This window comes from Caenorhabditis briggsae, assembly GCF_000004555.2.
Source record: "Caenorhabditis briggsae complete genome, chrIV, whole genome shotgun sequence".
NCBI lineage: Eukaryota > Metazoa > Nematoda > Chromadorea > Rhabditida > Rhabditidae > Caenorhabditis > Caenorhabditis briggsae.
The window spans coordinates 6,041,379-6,063,699 of record NC_013487.2 but is presented as its reverse complement, the minus strand read 5'-3'; the positions used below and the strand labels follow the sequence as shown (position 1 = coordinate 6,063,699).

Sequence of the window (22,321 nt, the reverse complement as noted above, 5' to 3'; positions counted from 1 at the left end):
GGCGGAGCTTAGCTCCCACGAAGAGAACACTACTGTATTTTTCAAATTATTGCACGCGCCTTTAATACAGTACCTCAATATTTATTGAATTTTTGCCTTTTTCTCTTATTTTTTCGCTTGTTTCTGTCTAATTTTGTGTAATTCGTATAAATCTTAAATTTATTTTTTTTTAATAGAAAAAAACAGCCAAATAGGGTCCAAAATAAAAAACGTCCGAGGTACGGTATTTAAAGGCACATGCATCAACTGTTGTTTTCGCTGTGCGACCGACGATGCGATTTTGAGTAAATTTCCGGCCGCAAATAAACATATCCAGGCGTCAGGCGGCAACGGGCCATAATACTTGTCGAAATAGGTTATAAATACGAGTTGGTTGAGTTATGAGTAGTGTTGAATTTCATTCTAGTTTTTGTCACGATTAAAAAATCCAATACGAGATTGCCGGTAGCTCTTAAATTGGCCCCTAGTTGACGAACTTCCTCCAATATTATATCTTCCGGACCATTAAACTGATCTGTAAATCAACGATGTGTGTTATCGAGTTGAGATAAAAATAAAATCGCTTACACTTTCCATGATTTGCACGCTTAAATTTCGGCATCAGTCTCTCGATTTCCTTTGCAAATTTCTTGTGTTTCACATTGCACAAGATTCCATGAAGCGACTTGCAATGATGAGAAGACATTTTTTGAGCGGATGAAGCCTGAAATCGAATTAAAATATTGGAAACTCAGAGTTTTAGATGATTTTTCTTTTTCTCCGTAAAACTATTAGAAGAGCCCCTTTAATAGAAGGGCCCCTCTAATAGAAGGGCCCTCTGAGCGGGGCTTGGAAAAATAGAAGTGCTCCCTCTAATTGAAGGGCCCTGTAATAGAAGGTCCCTCCGGAGGTTCCTTGGAACAATAGAAGTGCCGGCTCTACAATACAAGTTTTACAGTAATATCTAGACACAATTTCTGGGTGGTTTCTCACAATTTCTGGGTGGTTCCTTAATGTTAATTCCGTAAGTTCTTGATCTACAGCCAGTATCAGAGTGTGCGCCCAAAAGAATGAATGTCCGTCGGATGCGTGGTGTCTCAGTATACAAGCCGAACACTTCAAAATACTTCTTATATCGATTCTTTTATTTCGAATGTCCGCTGCTGTATTGTTGTGTGCGATGGAGGTGCATGTGGTGCATATGCATATGCTGAAAATTTTGAAAAAATAGTAAAAAAATAGGGAAAATTTTTGGGCAAAATCGGCCGCAAATTGTGGGGAAACATTGTTTTTCGCCCTTTTTTTTGCATTGTCGATTTTTTTCGCGTTGAAACCAAGGCTTGTCTATGAACAAAGTTACAAGACAAAAACCACCCGAGCTACGCGGTGCATTCGTTTTTGGCTCTTTGTAAATTTGCTCATAGACAAGATACAGTAACCCAAGTAGTCAAATTTTGTAGTTTCTGATTTCTTCTATCATATCCAGTTTAGTTGGTTCAAAAATATTCAGGCTGAAGGAAGCTATGGTAGGGACCGTTTCTGGTCCGTTTTTGCCCAATTTTGGCCCGATTTCGGCTCATAAAAACCATCCGAGCCTTTGCGTGATCATTTCTGTCATAAATTCTGATATTATATGATGATTGCAAGGCTGTGCCACGGCCGGCTTTCACTACGGCCGAGCCGGCCGCGGCTTCAGAAAAAATATTTGAAGAAGTCGCGGCTAGCCGAGGCCGACCGTGCGGCATTTCACGGCCTGTAATTGTTTCAAGAAAAACGTAGATTTTTTTTGAAAAATAGGACAAAAAAAATAAATTCTTCAAAAACTAAATGATTTTTAATTCACGCGTTTTTATAAGAATAGCCGCGGCCGGCCTCGGCTAGCCGCCATTTTGCACAGCCTTGGTTGAAACGAATGTTTTTGAGCCCACTTAAAAAAAACTCACCTAGTCGTTCTTGTCCAATCTTCACACTCAGTACAACTGACTAATGGCACGTCCAGATTCAATTCTCCAATAAGGGTGCTTAACTCATAATTTATTGGAATCTTGCTTTCGGAGAATTCTGATAGGGCCTAAATAGTATTATATATTTTAGCGAAAATACCGGTCTAAAAATTTCTAGAGATCGGGGTTGAGAGTCGATTTGGTTGCTGGCATACATGTCGCGGGCCGGTGAAGAAATTTTCACTGGTCCGGTCCGGCCCGGCCAGGCCCGGCTGGCCCGGGTTTTTGAGACAAACATTTTGAAGAGTCATTTTAAAAAACCCGTTTATTTAAGAACATTTTATCGAAATTCCTTTTTTCAGAAGGGTCTCGGGCTGAATTTCGTTCACCCGAGCCGGCCGGGATGGGAAAACTTTTCTCTTAGCAAGCATGGTTCCTGGAAAAGTTAAATGTTTCAAAAACAGGCAAACAATCCTTTTCCATCCAAAAGCCACACTTTTACGTTGAAATTGCCAACTTATGAATCGAAAAAGTTAATTTCCAATCGATTTTTTTGCTATAAAGTTTCAATTCCCTTGACTTACGCGACACTCCGAGCAATTGATAGAGCGTATAAGTCCAGAACTTTCTCGTCTTATCACTGTCGATGCTTCCAAAATACACGGTTTGCAGAAGCTATGTCCGCAAGTCAATACTCTTGGCCTTTTTTCCCTTGTGTCTGAAAAACCGAATTTGAAAGAAAACGTTGAAGAGCTAGAATTAGCTGATTTCAGCTGAAATTGACTTCGATTCAGTTTTTTTCGAGCTGATGTCCTCCGTTTTTTAATCAGAAATTCCCGAATTCGCTTACAATAGAACATTTTTGTTCTGCATGATTCGAAAATGAGAACCATGTGAACAAAATAACAGTTGTCGTAAGCTCTGGAAGCTGTGTGTCTGATATCGCGCTTGAACTTGAGTTCCTTGGATCTGACAACTAGCTCGGTTTGAGAGTGTGACACTCCTGGAGCTGGTCCAAAGTGCTTCTCACGGCGGCAACAGTTCTGGCACGAGCTCTCTCTACATAGAAAGCGGCAAGAGAGATCATTCGAGCCACGTAGAGGTGAGCATCATCGATGACAGTGGAGAGGGCAACAACAGTCTTCTAGCGTTTCCAGCCTTCTTGACGACGCGAACAACCTTTGCGAGGGAGAGTGGCTGACGATTCCGGCGAGACACAGAAAAATGTGTTGCCTCCCACTTCCCAAACGACACTCCGCAATTACGCAAGTGCGCCCGGTTTAACGTAAACTTACACTGCCGAAACAAAGAGAAAAATTCAGGCAAAAACAATAGACCGAAACATTCAAACGTTAGAGTTAAAAATGATTAAATACACTTACCATAATTAATCAAGCAAATAGAACATCGAGGTATGTTCATTACTAAGCCTTTGTCGAAAATAATCAGCTCGTTCAAGAATGAACAAATAAATGAGATAGTGCAAGATTTGGCGGGCATAATTCAGAAAACTTAAAAAATCGCGGGCAGACAAAATTTTCAGAGAGATCAACTTTTAACAAGTCTGTAAATGTTATTTTGATTCGAAAGTTTTTTTTTTCTTTTTGGGATTTGCTTTTTCATTGAAGAGATAATATCAAAGTTTATTAGATCGTCGATTTTTATATCACTCCGTTATGAAGAAATGTCGATTCTTTTGGTCCCTGGCCTAATGCACATACGCAACATGATAATACTTTCATTTCTATCTGGTCTTCAAATACCTAATAATCGCAAAAAAGGTGACTTTATATGAGCAACATGTTCCTTCATCGCTTACAATTTGAGTTTGATTCGAAAAATTTCAAGCAGGGGATTTTAGCTTGAAAAATGGCAACTCAACCGCTAAAAATCGGGAAGGCATCCGTATTGAAGTCTCTTGGCAAAGTCAGAAATTTGGTCGATTCGTACCCCATTTGAACGATTACTTATGGATGCCGTGTAGACATGAGCATGTTTCTACTATCATTTCTTTGGCCGGATAATCTAATTTTCCGAGATAACACATAGATAAGTTGAACTAACATTGTCGGGAAGGGTCACCTGATTGGCAAAGGAGAGCTAGCTCTGGACGCCCTGAAACCTAAATATCACGTGTAAAATGAGATGCTTTGTGTTTGGTGGTCTGTCAAAGGAATTGAGTACTGGGAACTTTTACTAGGTAAGGCCCCAACTTGAGTGTGGCTCTACATATCGTGACCTGTATTATCTGAAAGCTGATAGTTGTCGTCTGGGCAGATTTCGAGAAAATTGGGTTGAAAGATACCAGATACACATTGTACGCACTCTGCCTATAACACTTCAAGCCTTGTCCTAATTTCTAACCGGATTTCCAGGTCACCACATCATCGCATTTGGAAGTTTCAATCGTTATGATTTTTTGGACTATATTCAAACATAAGTTTTTAAGCTCTTCAGATTTTTCAGCAGAACTGGAGCACTGTTTTGAACCTGCTTTCTATGAGGATATACTGTTTTTTTTTAATCAGCAGGTCTCAATCTTGCGATAGAATATTATTATATCTTCAGACAACTAGGATAGAGGTGCCAAGAAGATACCACCAATCGACTAATTCACCTTTCATTGATTTTTCATTCCTCTGGCTAAGAAGAGAGTGTGTATGTTGCCCGTCAAGGTCATAACCATCGTAGGACTCTTTAAGGCTCTTGTCTTTTGTGTCCTCTGCCACGTCACTAGGCGTCTCTTCTTTTCTAATTCTTATGTTGTTTTTCTGTTCATCCTTCTTGCTTCTCTACAATTTTTCGAATATTTTCAGAGCAACTAAAAATGATTCTTTCTAAATATCCAGGTTTGGTTCAAAACGAGATTTTCCGAAACATGGAATTTTCCGAATTATTACTACTTTCTTTGGTCTCCAAAAATATGGAGAAATTGATAAAATCGTCCCAAAAGAAAAGATTGAAAAGTATCAATAAAATTGTGTATTTCACTGATGGGAAAAATCATTTATGTGTGTATATTCCCCGCGAACCAGATGTAGACGTCATAATGAGATTTGAAGAATTCGAGAAGACTGAAATTCCTGATTTTCAGTTAAACGTATCTGAAAAGATAATAGATTTTCGGTGAGTTGAAATGGAAAGTAACTCATACAAGTATCATTTTTTCAGATTATTCACAAGAGAACGTAATAAAGATTTTTGGTTACCCGAAACTGGCTTTCACCCTTATCCGGTTGCATGTGTTCACAAGTCGGACAAAGAATCTATAATCGAATCCGTCCATAACTATTTTCTTGATTTTTTCGGAAATTCAACGTATTATTGGAAAGCGGACTTTTTTGGAGGCGTGCAGTATTATTTTCCTACTCACCTGCAAAACGTATCATTCTGTATGAGTACGTACGTCGCAGATGACTTCAAGATGAGGAATCTTGAAAACTTTTTTTCCTCTTCTCCTGTTTTGAAATCTGTTCAACTGTTCACATCGAATTCAGAGTTATCATTCAATCCAGAATCCAAATTCTACCAGGCAGAATCCATTGACACAATTCAAGACAGCATCACTATTCCTGATATTTTAAATCATTTTCAAGGGAAGCAGGCATTTATGGAATGCAAAGAATGCAAAATATGGAATTTGATCAACTTTGTGAAAAAATGGAAATCCGGAGAAGCCTTTCGAAAGCTGGAATACTTGAAAGTTACAGTATCATTGCACGAGTTTAACGAAATTATAATACAGAATATAATTGGGGTAAAATATATTGATGCAAACAAGCAGCCACCAACGCACACTTTGCCTAGAGTGTAAGTTATTTTTCAAGGTATATTTTCAGAATATATACCAACTTGGGATAGCTTTGAAATGAGAAATTTTTTTCAGATTTGATTGGGATGATATTGGTCATTCGGATCCAATAGCAAGCCACTCATATGTAGTTAGAGAATTCGATAATCGTGTTGCATCAATTCTGATCGAGGGGAGAACGTTTTTCCTTGGAGTATGGGACAAAACAGAGGAGGAGTTCTTGGAAATGTAGAAGGAGATATCAATTGGTGAAGTTCCATAACATGGTATATTCGTTCAGGCCTTTCTTGAATTTGTTTTTCTTTTTAAACTATATCGACACCAGAACATTATTTATTGTATTCTCGAGAGAAAAAATCCTTTAAAATACAAAAGATTCGCAAGAGCTCCAAATGTTTTATGTTGTAATGACTATTGCTCACAATCCTCTTATACTTCCATCTAATTCTAGTATTCCGCAATTGTCTCATTTTCAGCCGTTTTCATATTGTGAGATCTTCTGTCCTAGAAGCGTATAAAATATTTCATTGATATCCAACGATCTAGCTACTCCTAGCTCTCCTGCCCCCTTTTTTAAAAGTTATTCTTATTCTTTTCCTTCCCTATACCTTTTCCCTGTCCATGTTTCATAAACTAAAGTAAAAATTAAGATTGAGATTGCCTTGCCTGATGGATTTGCTGTTTTTTTAACATTTCAATGTTTTCGAGCATTTTTAAATTTTGTAAATGCGATTCCAGTTAACAGGTTGGTTCGGAATTCTGCAAATTCCAAGAATTTTTGAATTGAAATTTCGATAATACTGTAGTTTAAAAAAAGGGTACTATATTTTCAAAAACAGATTACAAAAAATGTGTTTTCTGTTTCGAGCGGGAAACCCTGTTTTCCAGTGATTTATACGAAAATCGACTTTTGATTCCAAAATCTCGGAAGTCCCAGGAAATTTCTGAATTTTTCAGAGTTCTAATGTTCTCATGTCCGAATAAAGGTTCAGAAATTAATTCGAAAAAAATCCACACACCATTGGTTTATTCTCTGTTTCAACTCCTCATGTTTGGGCATTGCCCATCGACTGGATAGTCTTTCCACACTGCGTTTTTCTTCTTGCTGGATATTCTCCGAGCTGGATATATTCTCCTCTCAACATTTTGAACCGAAATCATCTTCTTTCGAGTTGCAACATTTCAGAATCACGACAAACCTACAACGTTTTGTCTCAAGTACTTTCTCGAACTATCTTTTGTTTAGCTTTCAATCTTTGCTTCTCCGCATCCGTTCGAAAAAGTAACCCTCCGATTTTGGATTTCCGTTTGAAAACTATAGGTTGACCGATTCTAGGAAAGGATTGGATTTCGAAAAAGAAACAATGCAAAGTGGAATTCGAATGGTCAGACTAGAAACAAAGAAGGAGATATTAATTGGATAACGTGTCAAGTTTGGCTACCACCTACTTGAAGAAATTATGAAAAATTGTTTTTTGTCAATTTTAAAATTGGAAAAACACCAAAAAATGGGAAATATGCAAATAGTTCATTTTCGAAAACGTCTAAAGGATTCTAGGTCTTATTTTACAAAGTACATACTGCCTATATCAAAGGTAGAAAACCAGATAGGTAGCAACTGAAATTTTAATTTTTAGCGGTAATTCTAATTACAACTATCCTAGATACATTCGAATCTTTTCTGCTCTATAATTCGAGTCAAAATGTTTTTAATCAATATTCAAAGAAATTTTTAAAACAAAATTTGTTAATGTTTCAAAATGTTACTCTCTCTACAGCATTATTAAGACTCTAATCCTTTATCACCTATAATTGTAACTGAAAAACCTGAACTCATTTTGATTCGGTTTTAAATCCGGTTTTAAGGTCAACAAAGTTAAATTTCGGAATTTTCAGAATATAAAAAAGCGGGAAATTACCTGAAAATGGTAAATTTATTTCTTGTGGGAATTCGAATACATTTTTGCAGAAAATTCAAGCCGAGATGACTTTTCGGTTCAATATTGCTAAAATCTATCTCTTACAGGAAATGAGATATATAATCTCAAAGTGGACGGTTCGGGGGTTTTTTCGGTCTCAAACTCCAATGCGTGGCGGTAATTCAAATGTTTAAAGGAAGGTGAGAATCCAAATTGAGCTTTTCAGGCAAAATAAAAAAAAAATTAAACATTTGTTACTGTTTCAAAGTTTTGTTTTCTAGACAGCAAAGTTAAGTTTTGAATCCTTTGTCACCTCCTATCCCACTTAAAACCAGCCAACAATTTCAAGCTTCGGAGGTCAACAAAATTAAATTTAAGAGAAATGACCACCAAGATTTTTTTCATTTCCCCATCTCTATCTATTTTTCATTTCAAGTGGCCACTACTGATTCGGAAAAAAAGAACTTTCGATGGGAATAAAAAAACAAAAGTAAGCTCTCTCCGAACACAAACAGTCTCTTCTCTTTTTATTTTTACCATCCCAATCATCTTCTCATTTCGAAACGAAGTGAGAGAGAAATAAGGTAACTTAATATTTGCTTGCTCGAGGAAGAAAACGGAAATGAAAAGTTCTTCGTCAAGTACCGGTACCTCTGAGGTCACAACACTAGACAAACTCTTCTCACACCCTCTCTCAATCGTCCATCGGAGTAGAAGAAGAAGCACTGACTGACCAATTGGACACGAAAGAGAATCTCGAAAAATTATGAAGCTTCTGATTTTGATCCCTTTGATATTCCAGCTGGGTTTCAGCTATCCCCACCATATCATTCCACTATCCTATGACCTACTTTTCAAACTCCCAATTCACGAATTCAATGGATTCACTGGATCCATGGTCCTCCATTTTAATCTATCATCACTTTCTGATAATATCACTTTGGATGCAATGGATCTTCATTCATTCCGAAATATTTCCTTGATTCGTTCTTCTGATCTAACAGAACCTTCTCTAAAGTCGATTAAAATTCTAAAAGAAACTGTGGAGTTTAAATTTGAGAAGTCGTTGTTTCCAGGACAGTATCTTTTGACCATTGGTGAGTATTTCAAAAGGTTTACAATACAAATAGCTTATCAAATTAGAAGTGCATTTATGATAATCAAAACATAATGAAACATATAAAGAATTATAAAGAATTCAAGTCTAGTCTAAAGAAACGAAAGTTTATTTTTTTCTGGTTGATTTTTTTTTCACTATTTCAAATGTTCGGCTTAATGATAACCCAAACTGACTGGCTTTAATATATTGCACTAATGGGATTATTTAGTGAAAAGCAATTCAGCAAATTGCTGGTTTTTCTGCTTTCTGCATAAGGAAAAAACCAGCAATTTGCTGAATTCACTGAATAACCTCATAAGCAAGAAAACTATGAAACTTCATGAATATTATTCTGGTGCGAAAAAAAATCGACGTTTTCCAGTTTTAGAATTCATCAAATGTTTCAAGAACAATTTATAGTTGTAAAGCGGGATTCTGTATTATTGACTTGCTTTATTTAGGCTCCAAAATATTATGTTAGTCTATAAAACAAAAAGCTGTGGAAAAAACGCCGGTGGTCGTGGTCGAAGGTCCCACAACAACTACCGTAATCTGAAATTGTATTTATCTCAATTTCGTGCGTTTGCAAGTCGTAAAATCAAATAATAGCAAAATAATTGACTGAAAACGCACAAAAATCGAGAAAAAAATCCAGAAAAATATTTTTAGGTTACGGTAGTTTTCGTTGTGGGATCCTTCGGCCATGACCACCGGTGTTTCTTTTCCATAGCTTCCTTTTTTGTACCAGAACAATAACAGACCTGCTTATCATAATATTAGTGTTTCAAAGACTCCAAATAATTTGATATTTCGTTTTCAGGAGAGTACAACGGTAGAATTGGAAACGCGTCAGAAGGATTATTCGAAAGACGTCATCCTCTTCTCTATACAACTCATCTTCAACCGAATCATGCCAGAAAACTATTCCCATGTATTGATCATCCAGCTGTCAAAGCCTTATTCCGTCTCTCAATTGTCCATCCAACGGATACTGTAGCTCAATCTAATACGATTGCAATGGATGTACACGTGGAGAATCGGAAGTGGCAGAGGACTATTTTCCAGGCGACACCATTGCTTCCGGCTTATTTGGTCGCTTTTTCGGTCATGCCGGATTCGAATTTACAGGTGAGCAAGGAATACAAAAAATGATTGATGTTCTCTAGTAGAGCTTTCAAATGTTATAAGTGAAACAGGCAATATAAGAGGGGCCAGAATTTTTCGGATTGTTTATGATCTCGAGCATGTGGCCACACGAACCGTCAACTTTGAGCCCCTATATCTCGGTTTCTGAGGAAGATATGAATAAGTAGCTAACTGGCAAAATTTTTATCATAATATCAACGTAATTTTGTCAGTTGACAGCTTTTTGATATTTTTTACAGGAACCGAGATATATGAGCTCAACGTTGACAGTTTGGGTCCATTAGAGTGTTAACGTTAAGCTCTAAACTTCCGTCGATAAAATCCTTCCCAAAACAACTCCCTATTCCAAAAATAAACAATGTGTGTAAACAAATAGTACTACACCACATCACCAAAAAATAAAAAAAGGTGGTTTTGTTGAGAAATGAGTGAGTTACCAATCCTTTTGCTCAGTAACACACAGACAGAAAAATAACAAAAACAACAATTTTTGGCAGACAGAAAACAAAAACAAGGCGTATTTGCATGTTTTTTTTCTTCTGAATCAAACTATTATTTAATTGTTTATTTACTTTTGCTCTCTGAAGCTTTTGCCATTACAATCAAAACAGACTTTTTGAAAAGTGGCTTTTTGGGTGAGAGAAGGGACCAATAATTTTAGTAAGCTGAAATAGGAAAACTGAAAACATTTCAATTAGAAACTGAAAGTGAGCCAGACTTGAAAGGGTTAAATGTGAACCTATTATGCTCAAAACACACTTAATGAAGGGGTACAAAATCCTCAATTTGCGGGTACCGAGATCTGACTTTTAATTTCTTTTTTCAGGAGTTTAGTGCCCGGAATTGTTTTACCCTTCCAATTATTTATATCAGTTTAATTGACGAAAACGTGAATTGTTCTGAGACCAACGATTGAATCAAGTCACTTACAACAAATGAAATCAGAGAAACTGAAAACATTAGGAGTGGTTTTCTTGAGATTTTCCAAGAAATGACACACCAAACAGAAAACATTCGTGGAAGGAAAACACCTGAAACCACTACCGAAGGTCCCGGAACGGAAAAGACAGTAACCTTAATTTTTTTTCATTTTTAGGGGTTTTAGACAAATTGTCGACAATTATGTTCACATTGTTCAAATGGAGAAGACAACCTTGTCAATATTTTAAAGTACAGGGAAAGTTTGAATAAAACCATTGAAAAAGTAAAAATTATCTTTAGGTTACTGTAGTTTTAATTTCGCCATCCGTGGCCACGAGAGTTATGCTGTTACAAAAATCGGAACTAAAAAAGAGAAAAACTTTTGGGCGTGTCCAATAACAGACGAGAATCGAGAAAAATGTGAGTAGAGAATTTTTGCTGACTACGGTAGTTCGGTCATCAGATTCTCTCTTCCACTTCTCTTCTCTTTCAGCGTTCAAAGATCTTATTTACGATTGACAATCTCTTAATTTACAGACATCAAAAAGTTACAACATCGACCATACTATCGACACTATGAAACTCTACCTTCTTAAATTTCAAACCATTTTCAGCTATCCCGTCAAACATCATTTGGTGTCACAGTTCGGGTCAATGGAGAATCCCGTGCAATTGTTCTTCGTGTCCTGGATTGCGCGTTGGCCAGTTTCGAAATTCTTGCTGGGCTTATTGATGTTCCACTGCCGTTGAATAAAGTAAGAGGAAAAAACATTGTCGGTTTCAGGGAATTATTAGAAATAAACAAAATTGTGATTAATTTAATAGTTTTTTTTTGCATTATGACATTTTAACCATACAGCTTTTTAATCAGAATTATGTAAAAAGTAAACATGTTTCACTGTTCTGATATAATTTGTTATGACTTTAGATTTCAATAGACATCTGGGTATATCCTAATCGAAATTCACATTTGAGAATTATTTGTGTAATTCTCAAAAAAACACATTTTTCGAAATTTCGTTCAATTATGATGAAATTTCAGATTGACTTCATTCTGGTTCAAGATTACGATGGGGGAATGGAGAACTGGGGACATATTACTGTATCGGAAACACTTGCTACTTCTGGAGATGATGCACATTTGATATATTTGGTAGGAAAGTTTACAGTTTTGTTTCGAGAAAAGCCATCAGTTATGTTTAAGACAATTTCAATAAACTAGGTTTTAATTGAACATTTCGGTTAAACATGGATTCCCTAACAAACTCTTGTGAAATTTTTGAAACCGTAATTTTTTGTTGATTTGAAAATTTATGCTTCACAATCAGTGTTTCACTTCTCCTATTTCTGCATCCACTGATACGTTTCTAATGATCTCTTCAGATCGCCCACGAAATCGCCCATCACTGGATCGGAAACCGAGCAACTGTTGATTCGTGGAATTGGATTTGTCTTCAAGAGGATTTGGCGGATTGGATGGCTTTGAAAGCAGTCAAAGCCTTGTTGACTGACGAGATCAGGCTTCAAAGGTTCCAGTTGGCACAATATGTGGAGATTCAGTTGGTTGAAGACTTTTTGAGTCCGGGACATTCTTTGTTCATGCCATCAAAGATCAATCAAGAATTGGTGAGTTTGTGATCCGGGATATCTAGTACTCTGGCCAAATTTGGATTTGCGTTGCTGTCGAAAATTTGAGGGGCGGAGCTTAGGTTCGGTAGCGAAATCCCCAAAGGAACATGTTTTTCTAATAATTGTTCCGCTTATTTTTTCGATTTTCCGATAGTTTTCATTGTTTACGCTATTTTTTACGATTGTTCGGATTTTTTGTGTAGATGAAGTTCAAAGAAATTAGGCCAGGACAAAAACGAAAATTCTTATAAAAATCTCATAAAATCGTATAAAGCCAATAAAAGTTACCGAAAATTTTGCTACCGGACCTAAGCTCGCCCACCCTCTAGTTTTCGGCATCAATACATTGAAATTAGACCACAGTAACATACAGTATGACAGCTGATAAGTCAATAATTTGTTTAACAGCATAAATACTATTTTCGGTACAAGTAGACAATCTGAAACAGATTGTTTTCTTTTATAACGGCTTTTAAAAAATCAAAATTTTCAGATCAACCGTCACTGTTATCTGAAAGGAGTTGTTCTTCTGGACACTTTGGAATCAGTCGTCGGAGAACAATTCATGTATTCTGTCATCAAATCTCTGGTTGCCTCTCATTCAACATTCAATTTGACCACATTCACTTCTTACTTTGATCAGATTCGAGTGGATCGGAATGCAACTGTCGGACAGGTTAGTGCAAAATTTCCTAGGACCGTTTTTTGGTTTCTAGCTAAATTTGGCACGGTACTGCGTTCAAGAGCAAACATGTATGTTTGTGATTTCGATGAAACCGAAAATTTTCTCAGATTTACGAATACTGGTACACTACTGGAGGATATCCATCGATCCTTGTTGAAAACAACGGACCATCCTCTCGTCTTCAACAACTCTCCAAACCACTTTGGCCTCTGAAAATGACTTCGACTCTTTCGATTCCCCAATTTGTTTTCTCTGAATCCATCGTTTTTGCTTCGGAATCTGCACCACTTTTGGTCAATCTGAATTTCACTTCCTTTATGAGAGTCAACTACGATTCGTTGACATGGACCGCCATTTTTAAGTGGGTTTTTGTTTCGAGGATTGAAAATAAAATCTGAAAACTCGTTTTTTCAGGTACATGTTCGAAGAGCCGGAGCTGTTTTCCGCTGTTGGAAGAGCTCAATTGGTTTCAGATTTCTGTTATTTCCATGCGAATGATGGGGTGGAGAATGGAAACATTTTGAAGGAAGCTGTAGTGGACATGGTGGGTGTTTTCGTTTCAATAATCTAAATAATGGTAACTACTCATGTAACATTTTTGAAATAGTATTTTTCGTAACGGGCCTTGAAAATACTGTAATACTCGTATTAGAAGGACCGGTCCTTCTCTTTTCGTGGGGTCTCTATGGGAGCACTCCAATAAGAAGGATCCTTCAAGTTTAGGAGCTCTTCTAATACAAGTGTTAAGGCATCATTGTATTTAGCTAAAAAAAATTAGAAAAAAAATATTTCAAAAAAAGTCTGTTTCGTCAACATTATCTATCTCCGTCTATTTTTTCGATTATATTCGACTCTCCATGTATTTCTAGGTCTACTCAAAACCCGAATTCTTCGAACTGTGTGACTGGAACCTCTACTGGTGTCACTCGAAATCCGATCAATCCCTATTCTCTCAAGTTGTCCGTAGTCTGGCACTTCGTTTCTCATCGGCCACATTCGAATCCACATCCGCATTTGGCTGCAAAAATGGGATGGCCGCTCGAAACATGAACCAATTCTGCGAGAAAATATTCGGAAGAAAGTGCATTTAATGTTTTCTTTGATTTTTTTTTGAATTTCAATTGTTCACACTGCATCTCACTAGCGAATCTAGTCAACAAAAACCCAGTTGAAACTGTGCGATTACCGGTCTTTCTTTTTGTTTTCAGTTCAATTTTTATATTATTTGTAACAACTTCTTATCAATAAAGTGTTTCATAATCAAGTTATCAAGAAATAAGAATATTTTATGTTGATGATTTTGACAAGCAAACTAACAGTTCAAAATTGATCCAGTTACCGTAACACCCTCAATTATCTCAATTCCTTTGCAAGATATCAAAAATATGTCAACTGATAAAAGGTCTATCATAACGTCATCAACATTTTATCAGTAGACACATTTTTCATATCTCTTAAAGTAACCGAGATATTTGAGCTCAAAATGCAAGCATAGGGCGGCTTTCTATTAAAACTACCCGGGGTGATCAGCATGCGATTTCTGTTTTAATCAAGCTCTAACTGTGAAAAATCCGGGTTGAAAAGCTGGAAAGGTTCATGAAAATACAAAACATAACATTTAAGAATGACAAGTCTCAAACATCCATTTGGTTGACACTGGCTAACTCCGCGGATCGATATTGGAAGTGATCGCGGTGTTCGCGAGTGCCAAGCAATCGGAAGGGACTTTTTAAAAAACTTACATAACGACAGTATTCAGAATCAGCAAATACATTCAAAAGTATAAATTTCAATGACAATGCAGTTACGTAATCAAGACACCAGCAAATTGTTGATTCGAAGTCATAATGGCTACATGAGTTAGTTGAAACACAATTTTTTCGGATATATGAAATTTACAGGTTCTTGAAACATTTTGCAACTTTTTTCAAATATTGAATCTAAAATAAATTTAGAGAATGTTCACACTTTCTCTTATTTTGTCTGTTTCTCCTGATTTTTATAGTATCAAAGCCAAAAATTTAATGATTTCACTACTTTTAGTTCAACACGTTACACTTTGGATGCAAGGATATTTGGAGCGGAATTCAGAATTCCGAAAATTCCGAAAATTCCGATCGGAATATTTCCGGACTTTTTTTTCGAAATTAGGGATTTTTTGACTACGGTACGGTCTCCAGCGGAATTGTTTTAGAATATTTTTTGTGTTTTCGAACTCTGTTTATAAATTTTTCACGAGATAGAACATTCAAAAAGGAAGTCTCGAGCATCCATCTGGTTGACACTGGCTAACTCCGCGAGTAACTTCGACCGCGGTGTTCGCGAGTGCCAAGCAGTCGGAAGGGACCGTCTGGAAGAGAGAAGTTTACAGTACATTCATAAGAATAGGCATGCCAGGACAAAAAATCGGTTTTCATAGAATACATTGGATTTTTAATATATTTTTTCAGGAATGAACCGGTTTTGTAGTTTGAGTAGGGTGAATGGCAAGGTGAATGGGATTTACTGGTTGTTTTGAACATGACATTTGAACTGTAATATGTATTTGAAAGTTATAATGTTTGTTGAATATCAAAGAACAACAGATTTTTCGGTTTTATGATTCAAAGACGGTTTTGACAGAATATTAAAACAATTTGGTCAGTCGACAGTTTTGAAATATACTCCTCAGTGAATATAAGTCAGGCTCTCCCGATATTGCCTAGATCACTTGTTGAAATTCATACTTGAAACTTGAAACTGGAAAATTTTTCCTCAATTAATTTTTCAACTGAAAGGAACAAACTTTTTACCTATCACAAGTGTGTAGACTCACATAAAAAATTAAAGGAAATCGCAAAATTCCTTTTCAACAGTTTTTCGAGTTTCCGCTTTTTTATATGTGAATTCACATATTGTACTCACATTTTAGTTTTTTTTTTAATCGGAGTCTTCTAAATATTGAAGGCGTGTGTTTTGAACCCAGTATTATTAGAGAGAGAAGATTCAAATACCGGTCAGTTGAAACATGATTTTTTGACTTTTTTTGATGTAACGGAAGATTTATTAACGAATAATTTGCATTCTGTAACTGCAATACTTAATTAAAGTACCGTAAAACCTGTATTAGAGCTACCCATTAAATTATGGGTCCCTCTAATAAACGGGCCATTTTGAGAGGGTTTGAAGAAATACAAAGGCCCCTTCAAAATGTGTGTGTTCTTTTTTCAAAACATAAACTTCCATATGCAGTCTAAAATATTCTGGACATATCAAACTTTTACAGAAAATCGTTGAAGAACATTTGAAGTCTAAAAAATTTACCAATTTTTTATCATTGACAGATCTTTATGAATTTTCGAAAACTCAATAAAATTTTCGATGAAAAAGTTCGGAAAATGGCCAAAGAACTAAAACGGCTCACTCTAATTGGAGGGCTGCTGTGATAGAAGGGCTCTCCGAAAGTTCCTTAGTTTGAATAATAGAAACGTCGGCTCTTCTAAAACAGGTTTTATGGTATTTGACTGGTGTTTGAAATAAACGTTTTTGTTTTTTTACTTTGTAGTAAACTTAACCTCTATTTTTGCCAGCGGAACTCGAAATATCAAAAAAAAACACTTGATTAGCCTTATGGTCATTATTGATATTTAGTTACTGGACCAAATTTATTTTTACCTTTTACAGAATTACTCAGTTGCAAAAATAAGTTTCCCTCTCTTCCCATTCCCTCCAAACCGTTTATTCCGCGAAAAAACCCTCAACCTACATGTCAAAACTACCATCCATCTTTCCATCTTTCTCTCTTTCTTCCACCACTTTTCTACCTCCAAACTGTCCTCAATTTTTATGTATTTCATCGTTTTTCGCCCCCCCCCCCCTACTTCTTTTTTTCGTGTTGTATTTCTCCCTCCGTATTTGGGTATAAAATGCCGCCCGTTTTTCTCTCCAAATACACACATACAATGATATTTGCGGGGTCCTGGTCTGCCGACTACGCCTCGAAATGCAAACACCTTTCATTCGTTTTTCCCTTTTTATACTGGTTACGGGACGGTGTAGTAGGAAAAAGAGAGGAATGGTTGTGTTTATGCAGGTGTATTTATATGATTCATGTTGTTTATGAGACATTGATTTATTGCTGGAAAAATTCATGCCGAATTAATTTTTATGATTCCGTTCTAGACATTTTGCAAAGACTTGAAAGTACAGTATGCCAATAAGCTATTAAAGCAGTCTTATCTTCCAAAAAAGACTTACACCATGACCATCAACTTTGAACCTATGTATCTCATTTCCTGTAAAAGATATCAAAAATTGGTCAATTGATAAATTGTTTATCATAATATCACAAACATTTTATCAATTGACACATTTTTGATATCTTTCATAGAAAGCGAGATAATCTAGCTCAAAGTTGATAGACAGGTGCTACTCAAATGGAGGTTTGATGGTAATTCTTGAAACATTTATTATTTAATTATTTTTTTTCAGGACAACTTTCGTACAAGATTTTTTGTGCTAAAACTATCCTATCTCAAATTTTGGTTAAGCTTCTATAGATAAAAACACCTTAATAGAAGCATCCTATACTTGCACTTTGAGCTCAATTATCTCAATTTCTAAAAGAGATGCCTAAAATGTGTCAACTAATAAAATACTTTTCATGATAACACTAGCATTTTATTAGTGGACACATTTTTGATATCTCTTATGCGAATTGAGATAATAGAGTTCGAAGTGTTACGGTAGTTAAGGTTCCATCCATAATCCTTTTGGTACAGTTAAACGAAACTGGGTTATCTTTAGCAAGAATCTACTCCTTCCATTGGAACGTCTAGAAGTATACTTGAAAAACCGATTCACTTCAAGATTCACATCGTCGTGTGCGATGCGTCAGGTTCCACTCAAAGATAAGCATCTTGACCAAAAAGAAGAAGGGGGTCGAGATCTTTTCGTCGGTTTTTCGAAATTCGGTAATGAAAGGATGATGGAAAAGGAGGTGTGACACTTTGAGGGAAAATGGAAGAGAATGAAATGGAGGTTTGATCTGGAACAATAATAAGGGTCAAGACCAGAATTCTAGAGTTACCGGTGGGAATGGTGAATACTGGATGCCATTGAAAACATGAGATCCACTAAACAGTAATAATTACAATGTATATTGAATTTATCTTAAATTGTAGTTTATTAGCCTGACTATGGGCGCCATGCGGCGCTAGGTTCAATATTTCCGTAAATATACAGTCAAAAGTATTCAAAACACAACACTCGTTCACGTTTTCATTGTTAACTCAACTCACAAGGTTTCGGCTCGAAAACTGACGAAGTTAATCTGTTTTTCACTTGTACTTTTTTTCCGTTAAAGCAACCACGTTTGAGTTTCCCAAATCCAAATACTGTAGTAATTTCGTATAACTAGGAAACCCGATTTACAGGGTTTTGAAAAACCAATTTTAACTGTTTCATCGAATACGTGGATGAGTTCGGAATGTTAAACGAAACTACTGAATCATCATGATTCTTCGAAATTATGTTTCTAAATTTAGCGAATCAATTTTGAAAAACACTAACTAGTAAGATCCTCATTTTCAATGTTTGCTAACAATTCAAACCATGAAGCATGACAAGAAGATGCTGATGTTATTTTCGTTTCCTGATTTTTACTTTGTCGTGCCATATGTAGATCAAGGTATAAACTTGAGATGAAATATTACTATAATTAAAAGTTAATGGTTTACAAACACCTCAAAATTTTTCAAACATTAACAATTATTGATTAGGTATTGTCGGATTTAAAAAAACTGGCACCTGAGAATTCGAAAAGTGTTGCTTGTTTCGCTCTACGCAAAAAATCGTAATACTTTAGATTTTCAGCTCGCTCGTGCGATTTTCACAGTAAGGTTGGTTTTTTTTTCTGTATAAAACATATTCCAGAGATGCTGGGTATCATTTTCATATCAAGAAATCTTTTTTGTTAATTAAAAACCTAAATTCACAGAAATCAATTTCGTTTAATACGGTACCGGATTTTTGGGCGGAGCCTCGTAAATCGACACGAGCGCTGCTTTTTTTCGAAATTTCCAGGTGCCAGTTTTGAAACCGGAGTTATTTTAAAAAATTTTATGATTATGAAAGTTTATGATACCGAAATTGATTAATGTTTCAGTTAGAGGATAAAATGAACATGTGTTTTCAAAATTTGATAAGTTGGATGTATTCTCAATTTTCGACAATTCCCATTTCCAACACCTGATGGCATGAGTTTTATTCTTCGTTGGTCTTTCTTTCTCTCCGTTTTCTTCTCAATTCAAAAAAGATATATTACCATTATTCTAGACTGTTTCTTCTTGTCGTTTCTCCCCCAAAATCCGAAATGTCCCTTTGTCTCTTTCTTTTTTCCCGGGGCATTTCGGCCTCTCTCTCCTGGTTTCTGTCTCCGGAGGAGGACGGAGCGACGGTTCGATTCGATTGCTAATGCGAAAATTACCAGTCTCTCCTCTCCTCTTCTTGAAATGAATATGAAGAAGAAGTGTCTTCTTCGGAACAATCTTTCATTTCAAAGTGAGGGAAAAATAAGAAAAAGAGAGAGGGAGAGAGAGAGAGAGGGAAATGTCTCTGATGTCCTCGAAGACAACAGGAGAGGATATACGGAGGTTGGTTAGAATAAGAATCGTCTAGAACAATTTAGAAGTCGTTTTTTTTGTTGTTGCAAAAATTGCTGTTTCATCGGCATAAGATGTGACAAGACTTTTTGAGTTACTTTAATCCTGCACCTGCCTGCTGCTCTTGTTCTAATATAAAATACTCAGAGAATTACTTCCAGGAATCTAATTTCTGAAGAAAATAAAAAGCTCTTAGTAATCAGCAAATTCGTTTTATAAGTTACATCGCACGATAGGCGCACCAGCCAGCTGTTTGAAGCGCCAAAGGTGCTGCGAACAGGTTGGTATGACAAATAAAGAAGACCAAGGTTTAACTCTTTCAAAATAGGAATAGCTGTGATATCAAGTTTTCAAATCAGAGAAAATTTGAACAACTTCCAGGGATTGTTTTTGTCAATTTCCGAAAAATTAGAAACTTTAATTTTAGCCAAGATCTATGTCAAGAAGTTATCGAATTTTTTGATCGAAAGATATACACACCTTTAGAAACACAAAAAAATTTATTTAAATAATAAAACCCATCATAAAATCGCAGGTTCAAAGTTGAAGCTGACTACGAGAAGTTTTCATCTAAACAGTTTCTCGAATAATCTTACAATATTATAGTAGACGCCGAACGTAACCAGCCCCCAATTTACCTTTAAAGACAACATGTGTTAGGATTGAAACCGCTTTTCCACACTTCATTTTTGCCGAAAATTTGAATTCAAATTCTACAGTAACCCCTTGAACACATTCACTAGTCCATAACAATTTTCCCATTTCGACTCTCTTCTCTCTTTTTCTAATTAGATTCTGAAATCGAGCCAATCACTTTTGATACGTTTTTGAAAGAGACGCAGAGAAACCGTATTAGAAAAGTGCATGTCTAATGGTTCGGAATCGATGGACATGAGAAAGAGAAAAGACATTTGAATCACAAAAGAATAAAAAGGTTATGCAAAAAAGAAGTGAATTGAGTCATTCTGTTTTTGAAAAGGGCAGTGTTTCTTTGTCTGTGGAAAAGGCTACGGCTCATTAGAATATATGTACTTGGATAGGTAGAGTTCGAATAATCAAATGAGCTCTGGGAGAGACTATTTTGAATTTGGGTTTACTGTACAAATCATGCATTCCCTCCAGAAAGGATGGCATTTTGAGGATGGCAACAGAAAGAACTTCAAGAAAGCCACTAAAAACTTTGCAGCTTTTCCTATTTTCTTGAAACAAGAAAATGAAGACTGTGGCATTCTCAATATTTGATTTTAGGGAGTAAAAGGGATTCGAGAGAAAATTACTCCCGATTTCATGATCATTTATTTATCAAAAAACTGAAACAGAAATTTTTCTGTTTGTCAGTTTTCTCTTGTGAACAGCTTTGTGCCCATATTGGTTGGACATCGTTAAGGTTCCTGAAAATTTTTTTAATCTGCTAATTCGTTATCTAAGACTCATATCGTTCGAAAAATGTTTGAAAAAAGAATTACAAATTCCTGAATATTTTCAAATTCCCGATGAAAACAACTATCAAAAACATTTCAAAAGCGTTACTAAACTTTTCACCGAAATCAGTTCTTTTCTCGAATTATCAATATTTGCTTAAACCGTACATGGCCATGTTGTTTTAAAGTTTGAAACTGTAATTTTATTCTTATTTTTCTGTTTCAACAAAAAAGTTAATTGAACGACAGTTTTGCAATTTTCAATGTTTTTTTCAAACATACCGGAACGTTTTCCATTTCTTTCGATCCTTTTCTGATGAAATTACTTTAGGAAAAATTTCTCAAAATCGGAATTTGCGAATAGCCGAAACATTAAAAAATTGGAAAATTCAGAATACGTTAAATTTTTCAGATTTATCATTGCTCACACTGTTGATTTTGGAAACCATCAAACTTAAAGTAGGCGAATTCACAAAAACTATAATTTAACAACATTTTAACAATAACCGATACTCGAACAACGGCTGCTAACTTTAAAATTCGAAAACTTCTTTCCGAATTTTTTCCAATTGGAATTTTTTAAAAGTCCCATTCAAAGTCCCATTTGGAATTTATTGGAATTCAGAGTTCCGTTCCGCCCACCCCCGGGTATCAGATTCTCTTGGATCAAGATCAGCTGGACATTTCTCGATCAAATAATTAGATATCTACTGAATTATCGAAATTTCTAATCATTCCGAAATTTGGGACCAACGAGAAACGGGAAATGTTATATTGGTTGCAGACATTTTTCCCAGAGCAACACGGCCTCGCGGAAAGGAACCTTGATTTGAAAATTGGAAACGTGCCAAATTTGAACGCGTAACGGTTCCGCGTCGCGGTTTTATCTCTTACTCTCTGTATCTCTCCATTACGCAGTGTATTTTTCGAAAAATAAACTTTTTTGGGTCATTGAAGTACGTGGCGCCAACTGTGTGCGATAAAGCGCGTTGTTTTGAGGTTCCTTTCCGTAAGACAATCATGACCAGCGTCTCAAAATGTGATTTTAAGGGATATGGTTTCCTAACATCAGTACATAGTAAAATTACCAATATTTCATCATTTATTCATCAATTATCTAGAACCGG

At 35.9% G+C, this 22,321-nt stretch overlaps 3 protein-coding genes across 3 annotated transcripts; 2 read left to right on the top strand and 1 right to left on the bottom strand.

Annotated features, from left to right (window-relative positions):
* Positions 1-356: 356 nt before the first annotated feature.
* On the bottom strand, positions 357-3,422 carry CBG19915 (the record flags this gene model as incomplete). Its single annotated transcript, XM_002633821.1, has 6 exons — positions 357-514; positions 568-703; positions 973-1,189; positions 1,923-2,050; positions 2,507-2,640; positions 3,305-3,422. The coding sequence occupies 6 exons, from the start codon at positions 3,420-3,422 to the stop codon at positions 357-359; spliced, it is 891 nt and encodes a 296-aa protein (XP_002633867.1).
* Positions 3,423-4,749: 1,327 nt separating this feature from the next.
* On the top strand, positions 4,750-5,736 carry CBG19916 (the record flags this gene model as incomplete). Its single annotated transcript, XM_002633822.2, has 2 exons — positions 4,750-5,048; positions 5,094-5,736. The coding sequence occupies 2 exons, from the start codon at positions 4,750-4,752 to the stop codon at positions 5,734-5,736; spliced, it is 942 nt and encodes a 313-aa protein (XP_002633868.2).
* A 2,682-nt stretch (positions 5,737-8,418) lies between these two features.
* On the top strand, positions 8,419-14,223 carry CBG19917 (the record flags this gene model as incomplete). The annotated part of the gene is made up of 9 exons (XM_045235319.1): positions 8,419-8,749; positions 9,572-9,879; positions 11,433-11,573; positions 11,861-11,971; positions 12,202-12,444; positions 12,941-13,123; positions 13,240-13,493; positions 13,547-13,676; positions 14,002-14,223. The coding sequence occupies 9 exons, from the start codon at positions 8,419-8,421 to the stop codon at positions 14,221-14,223; spliced, it is 1,923 nt and encodes a 640-aa protein (XP_045096917.1).
* Between the last annotated feature and the right edge of the window lie 8,098 nt (positions 14,224-22,321).